This window comes from Acyrthosiphon pisum, chromosome X, assembly GCF_005508785.2.
Source record: "Acyrthosiphon pisum isolate AL4f chromosome X, pea_aphid_22Mar2018_4r6ur, whole genome shotgun sequence".
In the NCBI taxonomy this organism is placed as follows: domain Eukaryota; kingdom Metazoa; phylum Arthropoda; class Insecta; order Hemiptera; family Aphididae; genus Acyrthosiphon; species Acyrthosiphon pisum.
The window spans coordinates 29,671,754-29,689,604 of NC_042493.1; the positions used below are offsets into that span (position 1 = coordinate 29,671,754).

The window sequence follows — 17,851 nt, forward strand, 5'->3', positions numbered from 1 at the left end:
ATGTATTACATTTATTGAACAATTATAATTATGTCTTATAGGAAACACTAAAATATTTACCCTGTTATGAACAGTATGCTAGATTAGGGGTGAGAAAGAGCAATAATTCTGTTGCCATCTGCCAACTGTCCAAACAAACAAGTCTATAATACAATAGGTTGCAGTATTAAGAGGGCGCAATGGTGGACAAACTACGGCATATAACCATGGTTTCGTATTCAAGTAATACGGTTTATTGAAGCAGTCCACAGTAAAAATACATATTATAAAAATTGTAGAGGAGAATTTTTTAAATAATTATAAGAAGCTCAATTTTTGATATTTTTATTAATTAATTAAATACTTAATCGATAAAAAGTAAAAAACTTGTTTATTTTTAATTTACCATGCAATATTGGACGATCGGAGTACAATATTGAAAATCAGGCTTCATATGGTTGTTAAAATAATTCTCCTATACAATTTTTATAATATGTATTTTTACTGTTAACTTCTTCAATAAGGCGTAATACTTGAATTACGAAACCATGATTTATGGTAAAAAAAATGTTTGATTACAAAAACAATTTACAAACGATGGTATTGTATTTAATTATGAACAATGTGTTTTAATTATAAAAGCAAAAAATATTTAGTTTCATTTAGCGAACATCTTAATTTAATAACTGCGGCCAAATAGAGTGAAAGACCCAGCTGGCTGCCCACATTCTGGATGTATACAGTGGTCATTGGATTTCAATATATCTGCTCCCTTGGGCTGTTCAAATGGCACACATAACGACTTTGCTCCCATTGTCGAAGCTCCAACATCCGCAGTACCATCGTCCCTACGAAATAATTAATACAAAAAGATTAAATTATAGTAAACCATAAACTAATGAGTGTATAATATTTTCATACAATGTGGTATCCCGTTTGATGTTATCCTCGCAAATAGGACGTCCACAAAACGGTATCAATAATAAATGTTTTGCTGCTAACTGCGCAGCACACTCTGACCATTTACGGCATATCACAACATTTTCTTTCATTTCTTGTTCTGCTTTATTGTACATATCTTGTTGTATTTGATTCAACAGCTCGGTTATTCTTACAACCATCTTGTCGTTTCCACCATCATTTGGACGTCCCTCTAAGGGAATAGTTAGTTTATCTCCATTATCTCGCCGCACAGCTACCATTTGGTTTCGATCCAAATCTTTTGGTCCAATTTCTAACCTCAACGGAACCCCCTAAAAATCAAATTTTACAATAACAACTATTTTAGATCAAACATAATTTAAAAATTAATAAATAAATACCTTCAACTCCCAGTGGTTGAACTTCCATCCAGGTGAATAATTATCTCGCAAGTCGGTATCTGCTCTTATCATTAAGGAAGAATTACGATGTTGGATAACACTATTGTCATTTTCATCATCAGTTTCTATCAGACTATCTCCTTTTAATCTGTTACATACATCTAAACAAGTTCTAATCAAATTATCTTTGACTTCGTTTGCTGTGCTAACGCCTACACCACATGGTACAATAATTACCTAAATTTAAATATAATATGTTTAACAAAACAGCAACCGATACCTAATTTGAAATTAATGATCAATTATTGAGAACTGTATAATATTTACTTGAATAGATGCTATGCGTGGAGGTAAAACCAGCCCACGGTCATCACCATGAACCATTACCATAACACCAATAGTTCTAGTTGTCATTCCAAATGAAATTTGATGAACAAATGATTTCTCGTGTGTGTCTGGATGTTCAAAATGAACATCAAACATTTTAGCAAAATTGGTACCCAGATAATGTGAGGTGGCACCTTGAATTGCGCGACCACTAGATGCTACATATGCTTCACAAGTAGTAGTAAATATTCCTCCAGCAAACTTTTCTTTTTCAGTTTTTTTACCTTTTATCACTGGTACTGCTAGCATATTTTTGTAGACATACTCATAATAACCTAAAAATATCACAAATCAATAATCAACTGACAATATCATTAATTATAATAATTTTTTCCAACTAACCTAATGTTATTAATACATCACGTTCTGCTTCTTCTCTAGTTGCATACGCATTATGACCCTCTTGCCACAAAAACTCTCTAGTTCTCAAGAAGGGTTGAGGGTGTTTGAATTCCCACCTCTAAAATAAATAAATAAGTTAAAACAGAAATTCTCCCTAACATTTTATAAATTAAATGGAAACAAATAATGCACCACAACGCTGTTCCATTGATTGAGTTTCAATGGCAAGTCTCTGTACGACTGAATCCATTTCGCAAAAGCTGGATACATCCCAGTCTCACTAGTTGGTCTTATAGCAATAGGTTCAGCTAAATCCGTTTCACCAGATTTGGTAACCCAAGCTACCTATTAAAACATTAATTTCATTAGATCAGTCAAAATGTATCTTATTTCATATACTATGTTGTTGGAATTTTACCTCTGGTGCAAAATCTGCAATATGTTCTTTTTCTCTTTCTAATGCTCCTTGTGATACAAACATTGGGAAATAACAATTCCGTATATTAAGAGGCTTTCTCTTAATTCGTGCATCGAACCATTCTTGTATTAATTCCCATATTCTGTAAGCCCAAGGCCTGAGCACGTAACATCCACTTACATCATAATATTCAATCATTTCGCCTTTAACCAATACCTGAGAATACCATTCTCCAAGATTTTCGGATACCTTTAATACTTCCAACCCTAATTTTGTTACTTTTTTGGTGTTTGTACTATCAGATGTTTTAGTAGTGGCCACAGCAAGATTCTCTTTTTTCTTCGATTTTTTATCCTAAAATGTTTCATTTTTCATGTTCAAATTATATAGTATAATATTTTATATATTGTGTTTTTTTGAAGATTTAAATGTATAATACTACAGAAATTCAATTAACGTTAATATATTTCTTCATTTGTATTTATTTATGTTTTTGATTTTTCTATTATCTATCCATTAAACAATTTATTTCTTTTGTTAATCTGAGTTTGAATTATTTTAATAAATAATAATTTTCCTTACGCAATTCGTTATTTTTTTTTTTAAACTAAACTTAAAAATTAGGATTGGACATTTTAACTAACAATTCAAAGATTTAAACTAGATTATAATTTGATCAAATTCTTTGTTATTTTTTCTTTTATACGACAATCAGAAACTAAATACTTACTTTGGAAGTATTACTGTTTTTCGTCAACATTGTTTTTTCACCTTGTTCATTTATATGCTGTACTACTGCATCAGCAGAAGAAGGTTTACTTAACTCGGAGTTACATTTATCTGCTTGTTGTGGTGTGGGAATTCCACTTGCAGGAAAATCAACCCCAGCAATACTTTTATACTCTGCTTTCAAAGCAAGTAAGACTTTGACAGCTTCCCCGATGTCTGCCTAAATTAATAAAAATTAGAATTAAAATTAAATGAAAAAGGAATTGAAAAAAAAAATAAGAGTTATAAGGCTTTTAGTGATTGGAGTTGCTAAAAATTATTTACATACTTTAGAAGCTTTACTGTTTTTCATTGATCGCACTTTATCTCCTTGTTCATTAATTTTCACAACTATAGAATCTACTAAAGGTTTACTTTGATTAGAATTGGCATTACTGACTAGCTGTGGTGTGGGAATACCACCCGCAGGAAAATCAACTCCAGCAATACTTTTATACTCTGCTTTCAAAGCAAGTAAGACTTTGACAGCTTCCCCGATGTCTGCCTAAATTAATAAAAATTAGAATTAAAATTAAATGAAAAAGGAATTGAAAAAAAAAATAAGAGTTATAAGGCTTTTAGTGATTGGAGTTGCTAAAAATTATTTACATACTTTAGAAGCTTTACTGTTTTTCATTGATCGCACTTTATCTCCCTGTTCATTAATTTTCACAACTATAGAATCTACTGAAGGTTTACTTTGATCAGAATTGGCATTACTGACTAGCTGTGGTGTGGGAATACCACCCGCAGGAAAATCAACTCCAGCAATACTTTTATACTCTGCTTTCAAAGCAAGTAAGACTTTGACAGCTTCCCCAATGTCTGCCTAAATTAATAAAAATTAGAATTAAAATTAAATGAAAAAGGAATTGAAAAAAAAAATAAGAGTTATAAGGCTTTTAGTGATTGGAGTTGCTAAAAATTATTTACATACTTTAGAAGCTTTACTGTTTTTCATTGATCGCACTTTATCTCCTTGTTCATTAATTTTCACAACTATAGAATCTACTGAAGGTTTACTTTGATCAGAATTGGCATTACTGACTAGCTGTGGTGTGGGAATACCACCCGCAGGAAAATCAACTCCAGCAATACTTTTATACTCTGCTTTCAAAGCAAGTAAGACTTTGACAGCTTCCCCGATGTCTGCCTAAATTAATAAAAATTAGAATTAAAATTAAATGAAAAAGGAATTGAAAAAAAAAATAAGAGTTATAAGGCTTTTAGTGATTGGAGTTGCTAAAAATTGTTTACATACTTTAGAAGCTTTATTGTTTTTCATTGATCGCACTTTATCTCCTTGTTCATTAATTTTCACAACTATAGAATCTACAGAAGGTTTACTTTTATCACAACTAGCGTTACTGACTAGCTTTGGTGTGGGAATACCACCTGCAGGAAAATCAACTCCAGCAATACTTTTATACTGTGCTTTCAAAGCAAGTAAGACTTTGACAGCTTCTGCAATGTCTGCCTAAATCAATATAAATCAAAATTAAAATTAAAATTGACATGAAATAATTTTTTTTTTTAAATTTAATCCAGGTTTATTATAATAGCTATTTTACCATAGGGAATGTTGAAAAATTTTACTTACCTTAGAAGCTTTATTATTTTTCATTGATCGTACTATGTCTCCTTGTTCATTAATTTTTAAGACTATTGCATCTGCAGATGGATTACTTTGTCCAGAAACAGAGTTACTAACTGTCTGTGGTGTGGAAATTCCTGTAGCAGGAAAGTCAATCCCTGTGCAAGCCTTATATTCTGCTTTTAATGCATGTAAGACTTTTCCAGCTTCTTCTAAGTCAGCCTATAGTTTAAAATATGTATTATTAGGACATTTAAAATGTTTTTAATTATTAAATGATTCAAAACTATAAACTTATAAGTAGAGCCAGGACTTTCATGTTTTTGAATATTTTTTATGGTTGACTATATTATATGCGTAGAAAGTACAAAATACAATTCACGACGTTTGTGATCAAAAGCTAAACATTTTTAGTGCATTTTGACAATTTTTGGTATAAATTTCATATTTTTATATTTTATTGCATGTATAGAATATTTATAAACACCTCAAATAAATAGTTAATATTATAAATTGAACGTGACAATATTCTTATTATTATTTGGTTTTAGTTTTTTTTTTAAACTTATATTTATATGCATAAGTAACTATTTTGAGAAATGTTAGTACATTAAGTTCTTGATTTACATAAGAGTATAAAAATAAATGTATGAATAGATACATCAACATTAAATAACTTAAAGAACATGTTTATTAATAGAAATATAATACTCTTTTGTTATTTTGCAGTTAATTTAATAAATTAAAATACTGAGTGGTTATAAAATAACAATAAAAAAAATTCATCATACCGTCAAGACGTTTATTTTATTAGCTTGATCATTTATCTGGCTGATTACAGTGTCAATGTCCTTGTTTGTATTTTTCTGTAATAAAAGCAAAACTACAATAATTTTCTAAAATGGTTGTACTGACTTATTTTTAACTAAGACTTCAGTGTATAATTTAAAAAATTGAGCATGACAAAATCATGGGTGAAATATTATTGTAAATTACTTTAAAAAAAGTTTAAACAATACTTAACATATTTTATTCAATAAATGTTGACAGATGAATAATTTTCCATACTCCCAGTAAAATTAGTACAATTTAAAAAAAACTAGTACGAGTAACGTAAATATAAAACAAATTGAACAATTAATAAAAAATAAATAGAGATTCATAAATTTGGATGACAAAAATCCATCACGTAAATCAAAAACAATAGTAAACTGATGATTAATAACTATGATTTGTGAACAGTTTTTTTTTATTAATATATACATAATTAGTTTTAATTACCTTAATATTACTTGTGGTGATTGGTAAAGGAACGGGTGTTATTGGAGTTGCTGATTTTGTGTGACCATCAGGTATGTTAAACAACACTAGTGGCGTTTCTTTTCCCGTGTGAATGCTTCAAAAACCATTTATTATATCAAACACTTAAGACAAAAAGTTTTCTATAACTTATTCTTACCTGTATGGCTGGTACGTTGAATCACATATAAAATAACCTCTACGTTGTAACTGAATCACATCTCCCTTCTTTAAATCTTTCAACTCTGAATCACCTATCATTTGTAATTCCCAACGACTATTTTCTGTATTTAAGTATTGCTTGAAATCATCATCTTTGGCTAATACTGCTTTACTAATTAAGTGATCAAAATAAACACAAACAACTGGTACCAGAATAGGCAAAACTTCTTCAGATTCTGAATAATCTGTTTTTGGTAACCACGTAACTTTGACTGTAGATTTAAAATCTGTGTTTTCAAGATCAGACACTGCATGAATTCTCTCTATTTTATTATTATTTTGGTTCCTAAAGAAGCAAACATAATGATCTATATGTTATTATGATTTCCTATCAATAAGTATTACCTTTCTATACGGTTTATCAGGAGATTTCCCCAGTTAATAAATGTTGCTCGTCGTCCAGCTTCTAATAACTCTGCATCACTATAATCTATAAGAATTTTAGGTGCGGCCCAGACACAATTCTTTAGTCCTAATTGAGAATTTTTAGGATGTTTAGGGACATTGTCAATTTTATATGGTTTTTCAACATTCTCTACAACAACTTCAACTGGTGGATAAGATAATACTACATTTTCTTTATTTGAATTGGATAACAACAAAGCAGTATGCCTTGGTGCTATCGAATCAACGATACTGCGATTCAATGACCAAATTTTATCCCATTGCATAGCTGTAACAGTTCTGGAAGATCCTTGGGCCACTATGAATTGTTTCAATGCTTCCACCTGCATTCCTCTCCTGAAGACACCACGGACAGTCGGCATTCGTGGATCATCCCTTAAACGTAATAAAAAAGGTTTTATTATATGTTGTAGCAAAATTAAGAACCTTTCTGCAATTTCAATTAATAAACTATAAAAGAAACTAGTTATATACTATGTAAATTATTAAAATACATATATTTATCAATTATACTAACCATCCATCTACGTGGCCTTGTTCCACAAACCAAGTTAACTTTCTTTTCGACAGAACAGTATTAGTCATATTTAATCTTGAATACGACCACACATAAGGTCTGGTTTCATTGCTGCGAGTACCAAGCTTTAATGCATCACAAAACCAATAATATTGAGCATCACGATCAGTATACTCTGTGGTACGTAAACAATGAGTAACACCTTCAAAACTATCCACAATAGGACAAGCAAAGTCATAAGTTGGATATACCCTAAAGGAACATAAATAATAATTATTCAAATGTATGTTATTCATACATAAACAACATATTAATGAACAATTAATAAATAAAATATTAATATTAATTTTTAAATTAAATAAATAAGAATTTCAAATATATATATTACATTTACCATTTTTTTTTTAGTTTTACTGATTTTAATTATAATTCTAATAATTTATTTTTTTGAAACAGTTTTTATATCAAATTAGACAAATGAAAATACAATATTGCAGCATCTTCGGTAAGCGAAGCTTGTGCTGGAGGAGCAGTTCTTAAGAATATAAAATAGAACAATAAAATATAAGAAATTTGGTATTAATAAAATTAATAGTATGTATAGACGTATAGTCAAAATATAGGAATATAGTGGAATTTTCGATTTGAAAGTAACATATTAACTAACAGAAATAAACAAATGTAAATTTAATACATGTTATAGTAAAGAATTGATTAAAACATTTTAGAAAACATTATAAAAATGATATAAAATAAATTAACTTTAAGCACAAGGTAAATCTAAATAGTTAATATGTTTCTTAAAAACAAATAAATTACTAAAATTATTCATATTAATATTAGAAGTTAAACATAATTTCAGACCTATATAAAATACACTATTTTTTCTATAAACTTTTACACATTTTGGTAAATGTATATTAATATCATGTTTAAATCTAATAATGTATTTATGAACACAAATAGAAATTAAGTGTTTATGGCTGGATTAAAACAAAGAAATTATGAATAAATTTCAGATTTTTCACATTTAGTTCTTTAAATATTATTGTTATACAAGTTAAAATAGGTAGATTTAATAAAAATGTATGATACAATTTATAGTTATATTAAGTTTATTTAAATTATTATAAAAAGTTCCTCCCCAACGAGATATACCACATGAATAAAAAGATTAAATCAAAGTTAAATATATATTTCTTTTATAGGAATTATTAAATAGATATCTCGCTTTTTTGAAAATTAGAAAAATTTGCATAATTTATTATTAATTGAAATAATATGCTTATCCCATTTTAATTTATAATCTAAAACTAATCCTAGATATTTTATTTCTTGTACTTCTTCAATATTAATACAATTTGAAGGGCATAAACAATTACAATTGGTTATACATTTTAAAGAATGGACAGTTAAATTGTAATTTATAAGAATATTAGATGAATTTATTTCAAAACAAATAAATTTAGATTAAGATAAATTCAATTTTAATTTATTTTTACAGATTCAAGAATACACATTATTTAGGATTTTATTTTATTCATTAAATAAATTATCAATTAATCTGTCAGTAACTAATATAGTTGTGTCATCAACAAAACTGAATAATTCAATATTAGTATTATTTTTTATTTTTAAAAGATCATTTACAAAAATAATGAATAAAAGAGGACCAAGTACTGTACCTAGGGGAACACCACATGTTATATTAAGTTATATATTTCACTTAGGGTTTCATCTATTCTAACTCTTTAAGTTCTTTCACTTAAAAATTATTTTATAAGATTTTTTGGCATTTCTCTAATGCCAGATTGATCCAATTTATTTAATAAAATCTTATGACCTTATGATAATTGAATAGATCACATTGATTCTATAAAATAATATGTTTTAATGTACTTACTTATACTTATCACCAGTTCTAGGATGGTGTTCAGGCTTGCAACGGTATATTGTTGGATCTCGCAAACATCCATTTGCAGATTGCATATCAATTTTAGCCCGAACACAACACTTAAGACCGATTTCTGTACCTAAAACCATTTGTTTCCACAGTTCTAGGTTCTTCTCAATTGCTGAAATGTGAGTAAATTAATTTTAAAAATTGCATAACATAGTCGGAATCCAAAAATACGCTCCAAAAACAAATGTTCTGATAAAGTTGGACAATTTATTATATTGTTTAAATAATTAAATGAATAGCCAAGACTTTTAGAATTGACGTGCACACTTTTATGTGGCAGATTTGGCTATTTTTTTTTTACTACCCACTCCTTCACATTGTCCCAACTCTTTAAAATCATAGATAAAACATACTAAAACGAAAAGTTATCATGTATTTTAATTTGATAAAACTTCCAGTTTATTTTTCGCTCATTTTTTTGTTTGTATATAGGTACTCAAAAAAAAAAACTTCCAAGAGTGGGTATATCTTTACAAGTCACTTCAGTGTGCACGCCTGTGATATTTAGTCAATGCTATTGTTTATAATAACCAAAACATTAATTTTAATTCAAAACTCTGTAAGGTACTTAATTAATAAATATTTGAGTTCTTTACATTTTTTATAATTTTTAAATAGATTTAAATTATAAGACTTACAGTTGTTTCGATTTATTGAATCTATTCTTTGCTCGCGTTCCAAACGTATTTTATCTCCATCCGTGTCATCCACATAAGCTAAGCCTTCTTTCAACATTCCATTCTCACATATATCCAACATTTTCTCAAAATGATCAGAAGTATATGTAAAAATATCGGGTTTAATTTTTAACATATCAACGTCTTCTAATATAACCTAGTAAAATATTTATGATTAAATCTCATAACTCATGATTTAGTATATGATTTTGATTTTAATATTTGTTTTAAAATAGACAAAAAAAAGCAAACCAGACAAATTAGTAAAAATGAGATGAAGATATTGAATTTGTTACACAATTAATATTATTTTCTTTTACCTTCTCAAAATCTTCCTTCTCCTTTGCTGGATTTGTATCATCAAAACGCATTATAAGACGGCCATTAAAAGCCAACTGATAGTGTTGATTTAATAGAGCAGCTTTTGCATGCCCAATATGCAAATATCTGAAAACAATGTATTATTAATATTAAATTAACTATAAAGCATATAATATGAAAATATACAAAACACTTAAGCACTAACCCGCTTGCTTCTGGAGGAAATCTAACAACAACTTTTCCCATTTCAGCTCCCGGTAATTCCACAAACTTTCCTTGTTGTTTACTATTGTCTTCAACAGACTTTTGCAGTTTTGGGGCTTTTTCATTTTTTTTAGTTTCCGTTTTCTTACTTTTGAGGACAGAAGTAGAACCTATATAATTATCAATATATTATTAATTAAGACCTATATTACTTTAACAACTTATTTACCTTTTGTTTTTAATTTTTATTTAAATGAATTTAAATTTTTGAAATACTTAAAATTTAAGAATTATAATATAGACCATTTTTTTTATGAAGTAAAGACATTATATCTATAGTAAAATGTAAAAATTGCTACAATACAATAATACAATATAATATTATGTATTATAGATATTAAATAGAAGTATCTATCATTGTAATAAATGCATAATTAGTAAATATTATATATTAATTATTATTACCACAAAGAAATGAATACAATTATGAACTAAAGAAATGTATTATCAAATGAATAGGTCATATAACTAATTTACATATAATAATATTTCTAAGCTATTGACTGATACAAGTTTTCTTAAAATAATTTTTTTTTAAATTAGTTAATTAATAATACAATAACCAAAAACCAAAAACATAAATTGATTTAAATTTACATTAGGCAAATACAATTTACAAATGTTATAGACAGGTTAGGTATTATTTTAATAGACATTGTGTAATTATATCACAAAATATAAAAACAAATTATGTGCTTGGAGGCTAGAGCTGTAATAATATTATTTAAGAAAATTCTTTTAATTTTATTTTTGAGAGCAAGTTGTGATTTAAATATTTTTGATTATTTTCAAGTACTTGAAATTGTAATTCTTTTACGAAAGGTTTTTTTATTATAAGTTATTGAAATTATAATGTTTACCAAAAATTGAAGCCAAAGGTTTGTCTGCCTAACCTGATTGGTAGCTAAGTCAGAATACTAACATGGTAGTATACTAATAAATTATTCATCAGTTAATAGTTATCGTCAGATACTAGAATAATTTGTTTCAGATATTTGTATTTATATTAGGTAACACAAATAAAAAAAACATACAGTCTTGTAGCCAGATAAATAATCACAAAAATTAAAATTACTGATGGGCATAATGAGATATATAATCGAGATATCTCGATTATGAAAAACAATCGAGATATTTCGATTATAAGTAAAATAATCGAGTAATCGAATAATTTTGATTATGAGTAAAATAAAATAATCGAGTAATCGAATAATTTCCATTATAAAATTAAAGTAATCGAATTTTGAAATGTTTTGAATTATTATCTGGTAATTTATTTAGTATATTTTAAATCTGAAAAATTGTATACAATAAACATATAGACATGACACATTACAATTTTTAATGTAGTATATATTTATATAATTATAATATGTATTTATTAGTTATTACCTATCTACTTTAGTAGACAAGTTTAGTTTAATTTAGTTTATCTAAGCTAATGAGTGCTGATTCTATCGCTTGTTGTGCGCTTATGAAAGATCAATAAGCTGTGAAATGTGAAATTTTAATTATGATGGTCAAGCCGGATATCACTACCTTATCTGCACTTTTTATTTTTTTATTTGTTATCGTTTTGTTTTTAGTCATTTCTAGTATTTCTACAATATTCTTACTGGGTTGTAAAAATAAATACAGATAATGCAAATAATGCAATGTATGTTTAAAATAAGACAATAATATTGTATATTAGTTATGTCTTATATTACACATTTATTATTTTTATCGGAAATACTTCAGAACTACATCGAGTCCAAATGTAACTTCCACTTTGATAATACGTCAATATTTAGATATGCCACTTTTAGATCGTAAAAAAATCCATTGGAATTTTGGAAACAGCATAAACACACATTACCAGATTTGTATAATATGCAGCTGAAGTATTTGTGTATTCCAGCAACGTCTGTTCCATCTGAACGCGTATTCTCAAAAACAGGACTGATAACCAATGATCGCAGAAATCGGCTATCCCCAAAAAATTTAGATTACATCATATTTTTAAATAGTAATTTGAATTTGTTTTAAAATTTTTTGTTCATTTTTATATTTTGTCCAGTTTTGTTCATTAAATATTTATTATTCTTATACTTTTTTACTTACTATTACGAACTGTTATAAAGTTATTTTATTAGCTAACTATTATTTTTAATTTGGAGGATTTTTAATAAATTTTATTTGAAACTTAAAATGCATTGTCAACATTTGCTGATTTGGTAGCTATACATATTTGTAATATATTTATAAAGTTTTATTTAAAATATATAAAAAAAATGTGATAGAGTTTTTTCATAATTAAGATTTTACAGTATTTTAGACCAGCAGATTAATTTAAAATTTAGATAATAATTATTAAATAAAAAAAATGAAAATCTGTCTTTTAATAAAAGCATCTATTAATAATAAATTATTAATAGATCATGGTTATTATTATTTCTAAATTATAGTTAAGTTTTTAATTGAAAATATATCAACAAATATAAAAAGTAAAATTTAATTAATAATTATTTACTAAAGTGTATTCATTGAGTAATTTTTTGATTCTCTCAATACGTAATAATAGTCAATTATTCTTATCATACGAATAAACGATTTTAATTTCGAGTGATTTTTCAGAGATTCTCTCGATTAGTAATCATTCGATTATTCTTATCATAGGAAAAAACGATTTTAATTTCGAGTGATTTTTCGAGAGATCTCTCGATTACTAATCATTCGATTATCGAAATCATTCGATTATGCCCATCACTAATTAAAATGTCTTATATATTATGCCATAATAACTGCATTAAACACCAAAACTTACCTTGTTTTTTTGCATTTGTACTTTGCAAGTCTGGAGTAGCCAACTACAAAAAATAAAAAATAAATAGATAAATCATTATTATCCGGTTTTTATTTGTGTATAATGTAATCAATTGGTTACAGATGACATCTTTCCAACAGACAAAACAATTACAGTACTCTCCGTAATCCAGTTCAGTAATCTGGCTATTTTTTTTTTTTGCTATAATAATCATAAATATACTATCTCGAATAATAAAACCAATGGATTTAATTTTGAATTAACCAATTAGACATTTAGTTTATATTCCGTTAACGTTGACATGTGTGTTGTGTACCTATTGGTTAGTTATTGTGTTGTATTAGAATGTGTTCATTTAGAATGTTGAAGGGATTTAGGTTTTGCAATAAGTAAAAATGCTTTTATTTATGAACCGCGAATAATCCAGCGTTTTCGTTATCTGCTGGATTATGGAGATTTTACTGTACACATCAATTGGTAACTGTTATTTCGTTATTTCAATGTCCCGATGAACAATACTTTTAGATTTCATCATGGTACAGCTAGAACCTACATAACCTGACTAAAAATTAGCGTCAAAACTACTGTCTATTGCACATATTACATACATTGTCTACATCACAGTGAATATATTACTTTTCCGGATTATAGGTTTAATTATTTAAAAATGTGTAAAAATACGTATTATTAAAAATGCAGTTCGTCTTACTTGCTGCTCCAGACTGGTCAGATCTTTTTCAGGAGCGTTACTCATGTTCAATCGACCAACACGAACGAGAAATCACAAGAAAACGAGAATACCACGAAAGGGATATTACACTTCTCTAAATCAGCAAAAGCGGAAAAAAGAGAAAGCAATATTGAAAGTAATGAATATAAAATTACGATTACAGCATGTTAATGTTAATTACTTAAAAGTTATTATTGATAACAGCGACTCGTCGATGCACGACAAACTCATTATGCACGTCGTCATGAAGTACTACGTACACACTACAAATCGTGTGCGGTTTGCCGTGTGGCAAAGGTGGTGACACAACTTCTACGTACTACTACTGCTACGACATTATACTACTTACTACTACTGCTATGACATTATACTACTCCGATATTTTATTACGACTACTATACGTCTACCCACTTAGATCATATACAATATGATTGTATATGATCTAAGTCTACCCACGATGTAGAGAAGATATCCATGCTACTAATTCCATGACAAAATAAATTTATTTTGTCATGACTAATTCTATGATGCTACTAATCGCGGTAAAGCCGGATCGATTCCAGTCTAAGAACAGAATTTTTTTTTATTTTTGTCTCTTTGCGGACGACCGTATACCCAATAATCTATTATATTGATAAAAAAAAATATTTATCAATTACCATTATTACATTTATTATCCTAGCTAAATCAAACGTTGACACCTATAACCGCACACTTGCGATAAAATATTGGACAAAACCGCGCACTTTTAATAAGTGAAATTGCACAGATTTTAAAATTATTTTATCCAAAAACAGCACACTTATGATTTTGACCCCAAAAAGGTCTTCCCTATTTACTATATTCCCTATATTCAAACCGAAAAAATGTATACATTCAAATTTAAAAAAAATTTAAACAAAAGCTCCAAAAAATAAATACAATTTCATTAAAAAAACCAAAAATATTACTATTATGTATTTACTAACTAGTTTTTGTTTTTCAATTGGATAGACAATATTTAAATTCCCTTATGAGACTTGCGTTTTAACCCAGTGTTGTAAATTGGGCTCATTTCTTGGTGGTGCAGAGAAATATTTAATTCCCGTACCCACTACCCACAAATACTCCGAATTCCTTTGTAAAATGTTTACCTAGTGTGATAATGGCCAATTATACCTAATAATTAGTATACAAAATATAAGAAAATATTGTTATTTTTCAAATAACGTTTTTGAAAAGAAAAAATGTAGAAATTGTATTCATTGGTGTAATGTTTAATTAATTAATATAGGTACATGGTACATCAACTTTACTATAACTGTTTGAAAGTCTTCAATATTTATATTATGAAACACCAAACAAAATAATAAGGTCTACCCAAGAAAATGTTATGATTTTTAGTTTTAGGCATAGTGTTAACTGATAGCTGCCTGGGCATAAACAAGCTATATAAGTTAAAGTTAAGTTGAAGGTTTTTAACTTAAATTTTCAAAATGTAATTTTCATTAACTTAATTTTTACCTTAACTGGTTTTTATAGACATAAACTTATAAACAACGAGTTACTTTTAATCAAATTCAAGTTATGTTAATTTATTAATGACTAAATAAAATATAAAATAAAATTATTATTGATGATGCATATAGTATGAACATTTACTTTTTATTATTTTAAGCCATATTATTGGCTATTTGCATATTAAAAAAAATATATATATATTAACTTAAGTTAATAAGTTCATTGTAAGTTTCCATATAACTTTTAACTCCACTGAGTAAAAAAAAATTAGGACAACAATAAATTAACTTTAAACTTTTTAAAATGTTTATATTTTATATTTATATAAAATTAACTTTAACTCAATTACAAAATTATCATTAACTTGTCCAAGCTTGAGTGATAGTGTAGGTATTTATAAATACTTGAGTTTGTGAGTGCTGATTTAATTTTGAATAGTTAATTTCTTATTATTATAATTATAATCAAATAAACTATCATGGATAGCACTATAAAAACAAATAAACAATAGATCACAATATACCTAGCCATGAAAAATGTATTGAATAAGTTGCAGGCTTGTATTGTATCAGCCAAACCCAGGGGTGGACTGGCCCGGATGGCAAAGCTGAAAAATGCACCTGGGACGATCAACCATAAAAAAATATGAAATATAGAAAATGAAAAAATAAACATTTAGTGAAAATTTCAAGTAGGTATCTATGAGTTAAAAATATATTTTGAAAATATCAAGTATCAAATATTTTGAAAATTTTATAAAGTATTGGAATTAATAATAAAATAAATATTCGGTGTAAATTTCAAGTATCTATACAGTTGTTCGTTTTTGAATTGCAACAAAATTAGATAATATAAGACATAAAAGATTATTTATGTATTAGTTAATATGTAAAAAATTTAAATGTTTTTTTGGTTTTTTACGAATGGCAATTTATTATTTTATAAACTGATGATCACTGGACTCTAGTTAAGTAAGAGGTGTGAGGTATCCATTTCTACTTTCTAATATATTAGATTTACATTTGATGAAAAAAATAAAAAATAAAGGACCCTGCAGTCATCACAACATAGTGGAATTTGTTGACTGTTGTGTTAATTTCCCAGAAAACCACAGCATTTTTATTTAAGAATAATATTATTCTCATTGGTAGGTATTTTAATTATTTTTTTTATTTGTACTAAACTATATTTTTTAGATGATATATTGATATTATACATTTCCTATTTTGGAAAAATGAGTTGCAAATTAATAATAATAATATTTCTATATGCAGAATATAATCTATAAGATTTAGTGCATAATTTACACAATAACAGTTATTAATAGAGATTTGGGAACTTTGGTTGAACATTATTTCAGCGGTATTATTTTGAAGTAATTATTTTTATTTAATTATTTAATATAATGTATTATTTTACCACAAGTGAGCAATTCATGTATTTTGTATATTATTGTTTATATGATTCTTACATATGCATATTGATTATTGGAGTGACATTTTTTGCAATTATCTATAAGAATATATTGTTTGCGCATTTGTTGTAACTTTCAGAAACCTGTCTGTTGCATAACATAGGTACCTAAATGTATATTCAGCCGACCTAATTAGCTAAAATTTGGTGTATTGACCTATAATCAAACTTAAAGATAAACCATTGTCTATGTTCTCTCATTTGTTTTGTACAATATTTTAATTATTAATCAATTTATGAGTACCAGCCACTAGGTCTAAAAAACTAATGAGATACTTAGCACAGATAATTTTACATAAGCTCTTACATGATCTTGAAGTTTGATAGTAGTCAAATTCACTCTAATATCCAAGCTAATAACAAAAAATTGGAACTGCTGAAGGTTGAACACACATTTTGGTATTGTACCTATGCGGTGTTAGATAAAAATAATACATGTGGGCAAGACATTCTATTAATGTTTGAAAATATTAAAATATTAAGATCATCTACAGAGTGTAACAGAAAGACCTAACAGATGAAATAGCTTTTGTTCTAATCAATATTATTTTATTTTTTTAAATATATAATTTATAGGCACTTGATACTTAATACACAAATAATAAAAAAAATTTTTTTAAAAGTGCTAATAAAAAGGGTGGGTAAGTAGATGTCGCTCTGCTGTACAGTAGGTTACAATAGTGGGTCACTGTAATGGATATGGATGGTGTTAAATTTGAATTCAATGATATAATATCATTGTATTAGAAAAACGATTCTGTGCGAAAACGGTCAGTCAGCTTATGATAATATGATATTACTAAGTATATTTGATGATATTATTGTGAATAAAGTAATTTACATATATAGAACCTATTTACGTGG

General features: G+C 27.1%; 1 protein-coding gene across 2 annotated transcripts; it reads right to left on the minus strand.

Annotated features, from left to right (window-relative positions):
* Nucleotides 1–457: 457 nt before the first annotated feature.
* Nucleotides 458–14,255, minus strand: LOC100165283 (bifunctional glutamate/proline--tRNA ligase). Of its 2 annotated transcripts, XM_001946225.5 has the most exons (24): nt 13,994–14,255; nt 13,285–13,327; nt 10,420–10,588; nt 10,214–10,340; nt 9,855–10,050; nt 9,157–9,328; nt 7,254–7,505; nt 6,677–7,111; nt 6,270–6,617; nt 6,092–6,206; nt 5,602–5,676; nt 4,817–5,032; nt 4,478–4,693; nt 4,154–4,369; nt 3,830–4,045; nt 3,506–3,721; nt 3,179–3,397; nt 2,449–2,802; nt 2,223–2,375; nt 2,031–2,148; nt 1,629–1,963; nt 1,302–1,538; nt 901–1,232; nt 458–827 (listed from the first exon to the last, which is right to left on the minus strand). In XM_001946225.5, the coding sequence occupies exons 1-24, from the start codon at nt 14,036–14,038 to the stop codon at nt 659–661; spliced, it is 4,974 nt and encodes a 1,657-aa protein (XP_001946260.2). In that variant the 5' UTR covers nt 14,039–14,255; the 3' UTR covers nt 458–658. The 2 variants fall into 2 exon arrangements, with proteins under 2 accessions (XP_001946260.2, XP_029341278.1); XM_029485418.1 differs by lacking the exon at nt 4,478–4,693.
* Between the last annotated feature and the right edge of the window lie 3,596 nt (nt 14,256–17,851).

Bases quoted from the DNA above. Each gene is read 5' to 3' on its own strand.
- LOC100165283 (XM_001946225.5), bottom strand. From the start codon at position 14,038: ATGAGTAACGCTCCTGAAAAAGATCTGACCAGTCTGGAGCAGCAA. The intron at 10,589-13,284 runs GTAAGTTTTGGT...ATAATTATATAG, and splicing joins TACAAATGCAAAAAAACAAG to GTTCTACTTCTGTCCTCAAA. The intron at 2,149-2,222 runs GTGCATTATTTG...TATTTATTTTAG, and splicing joins ATCAATGGAACAGCGTTGTG to AGGTGGGAATTCAAACACCC.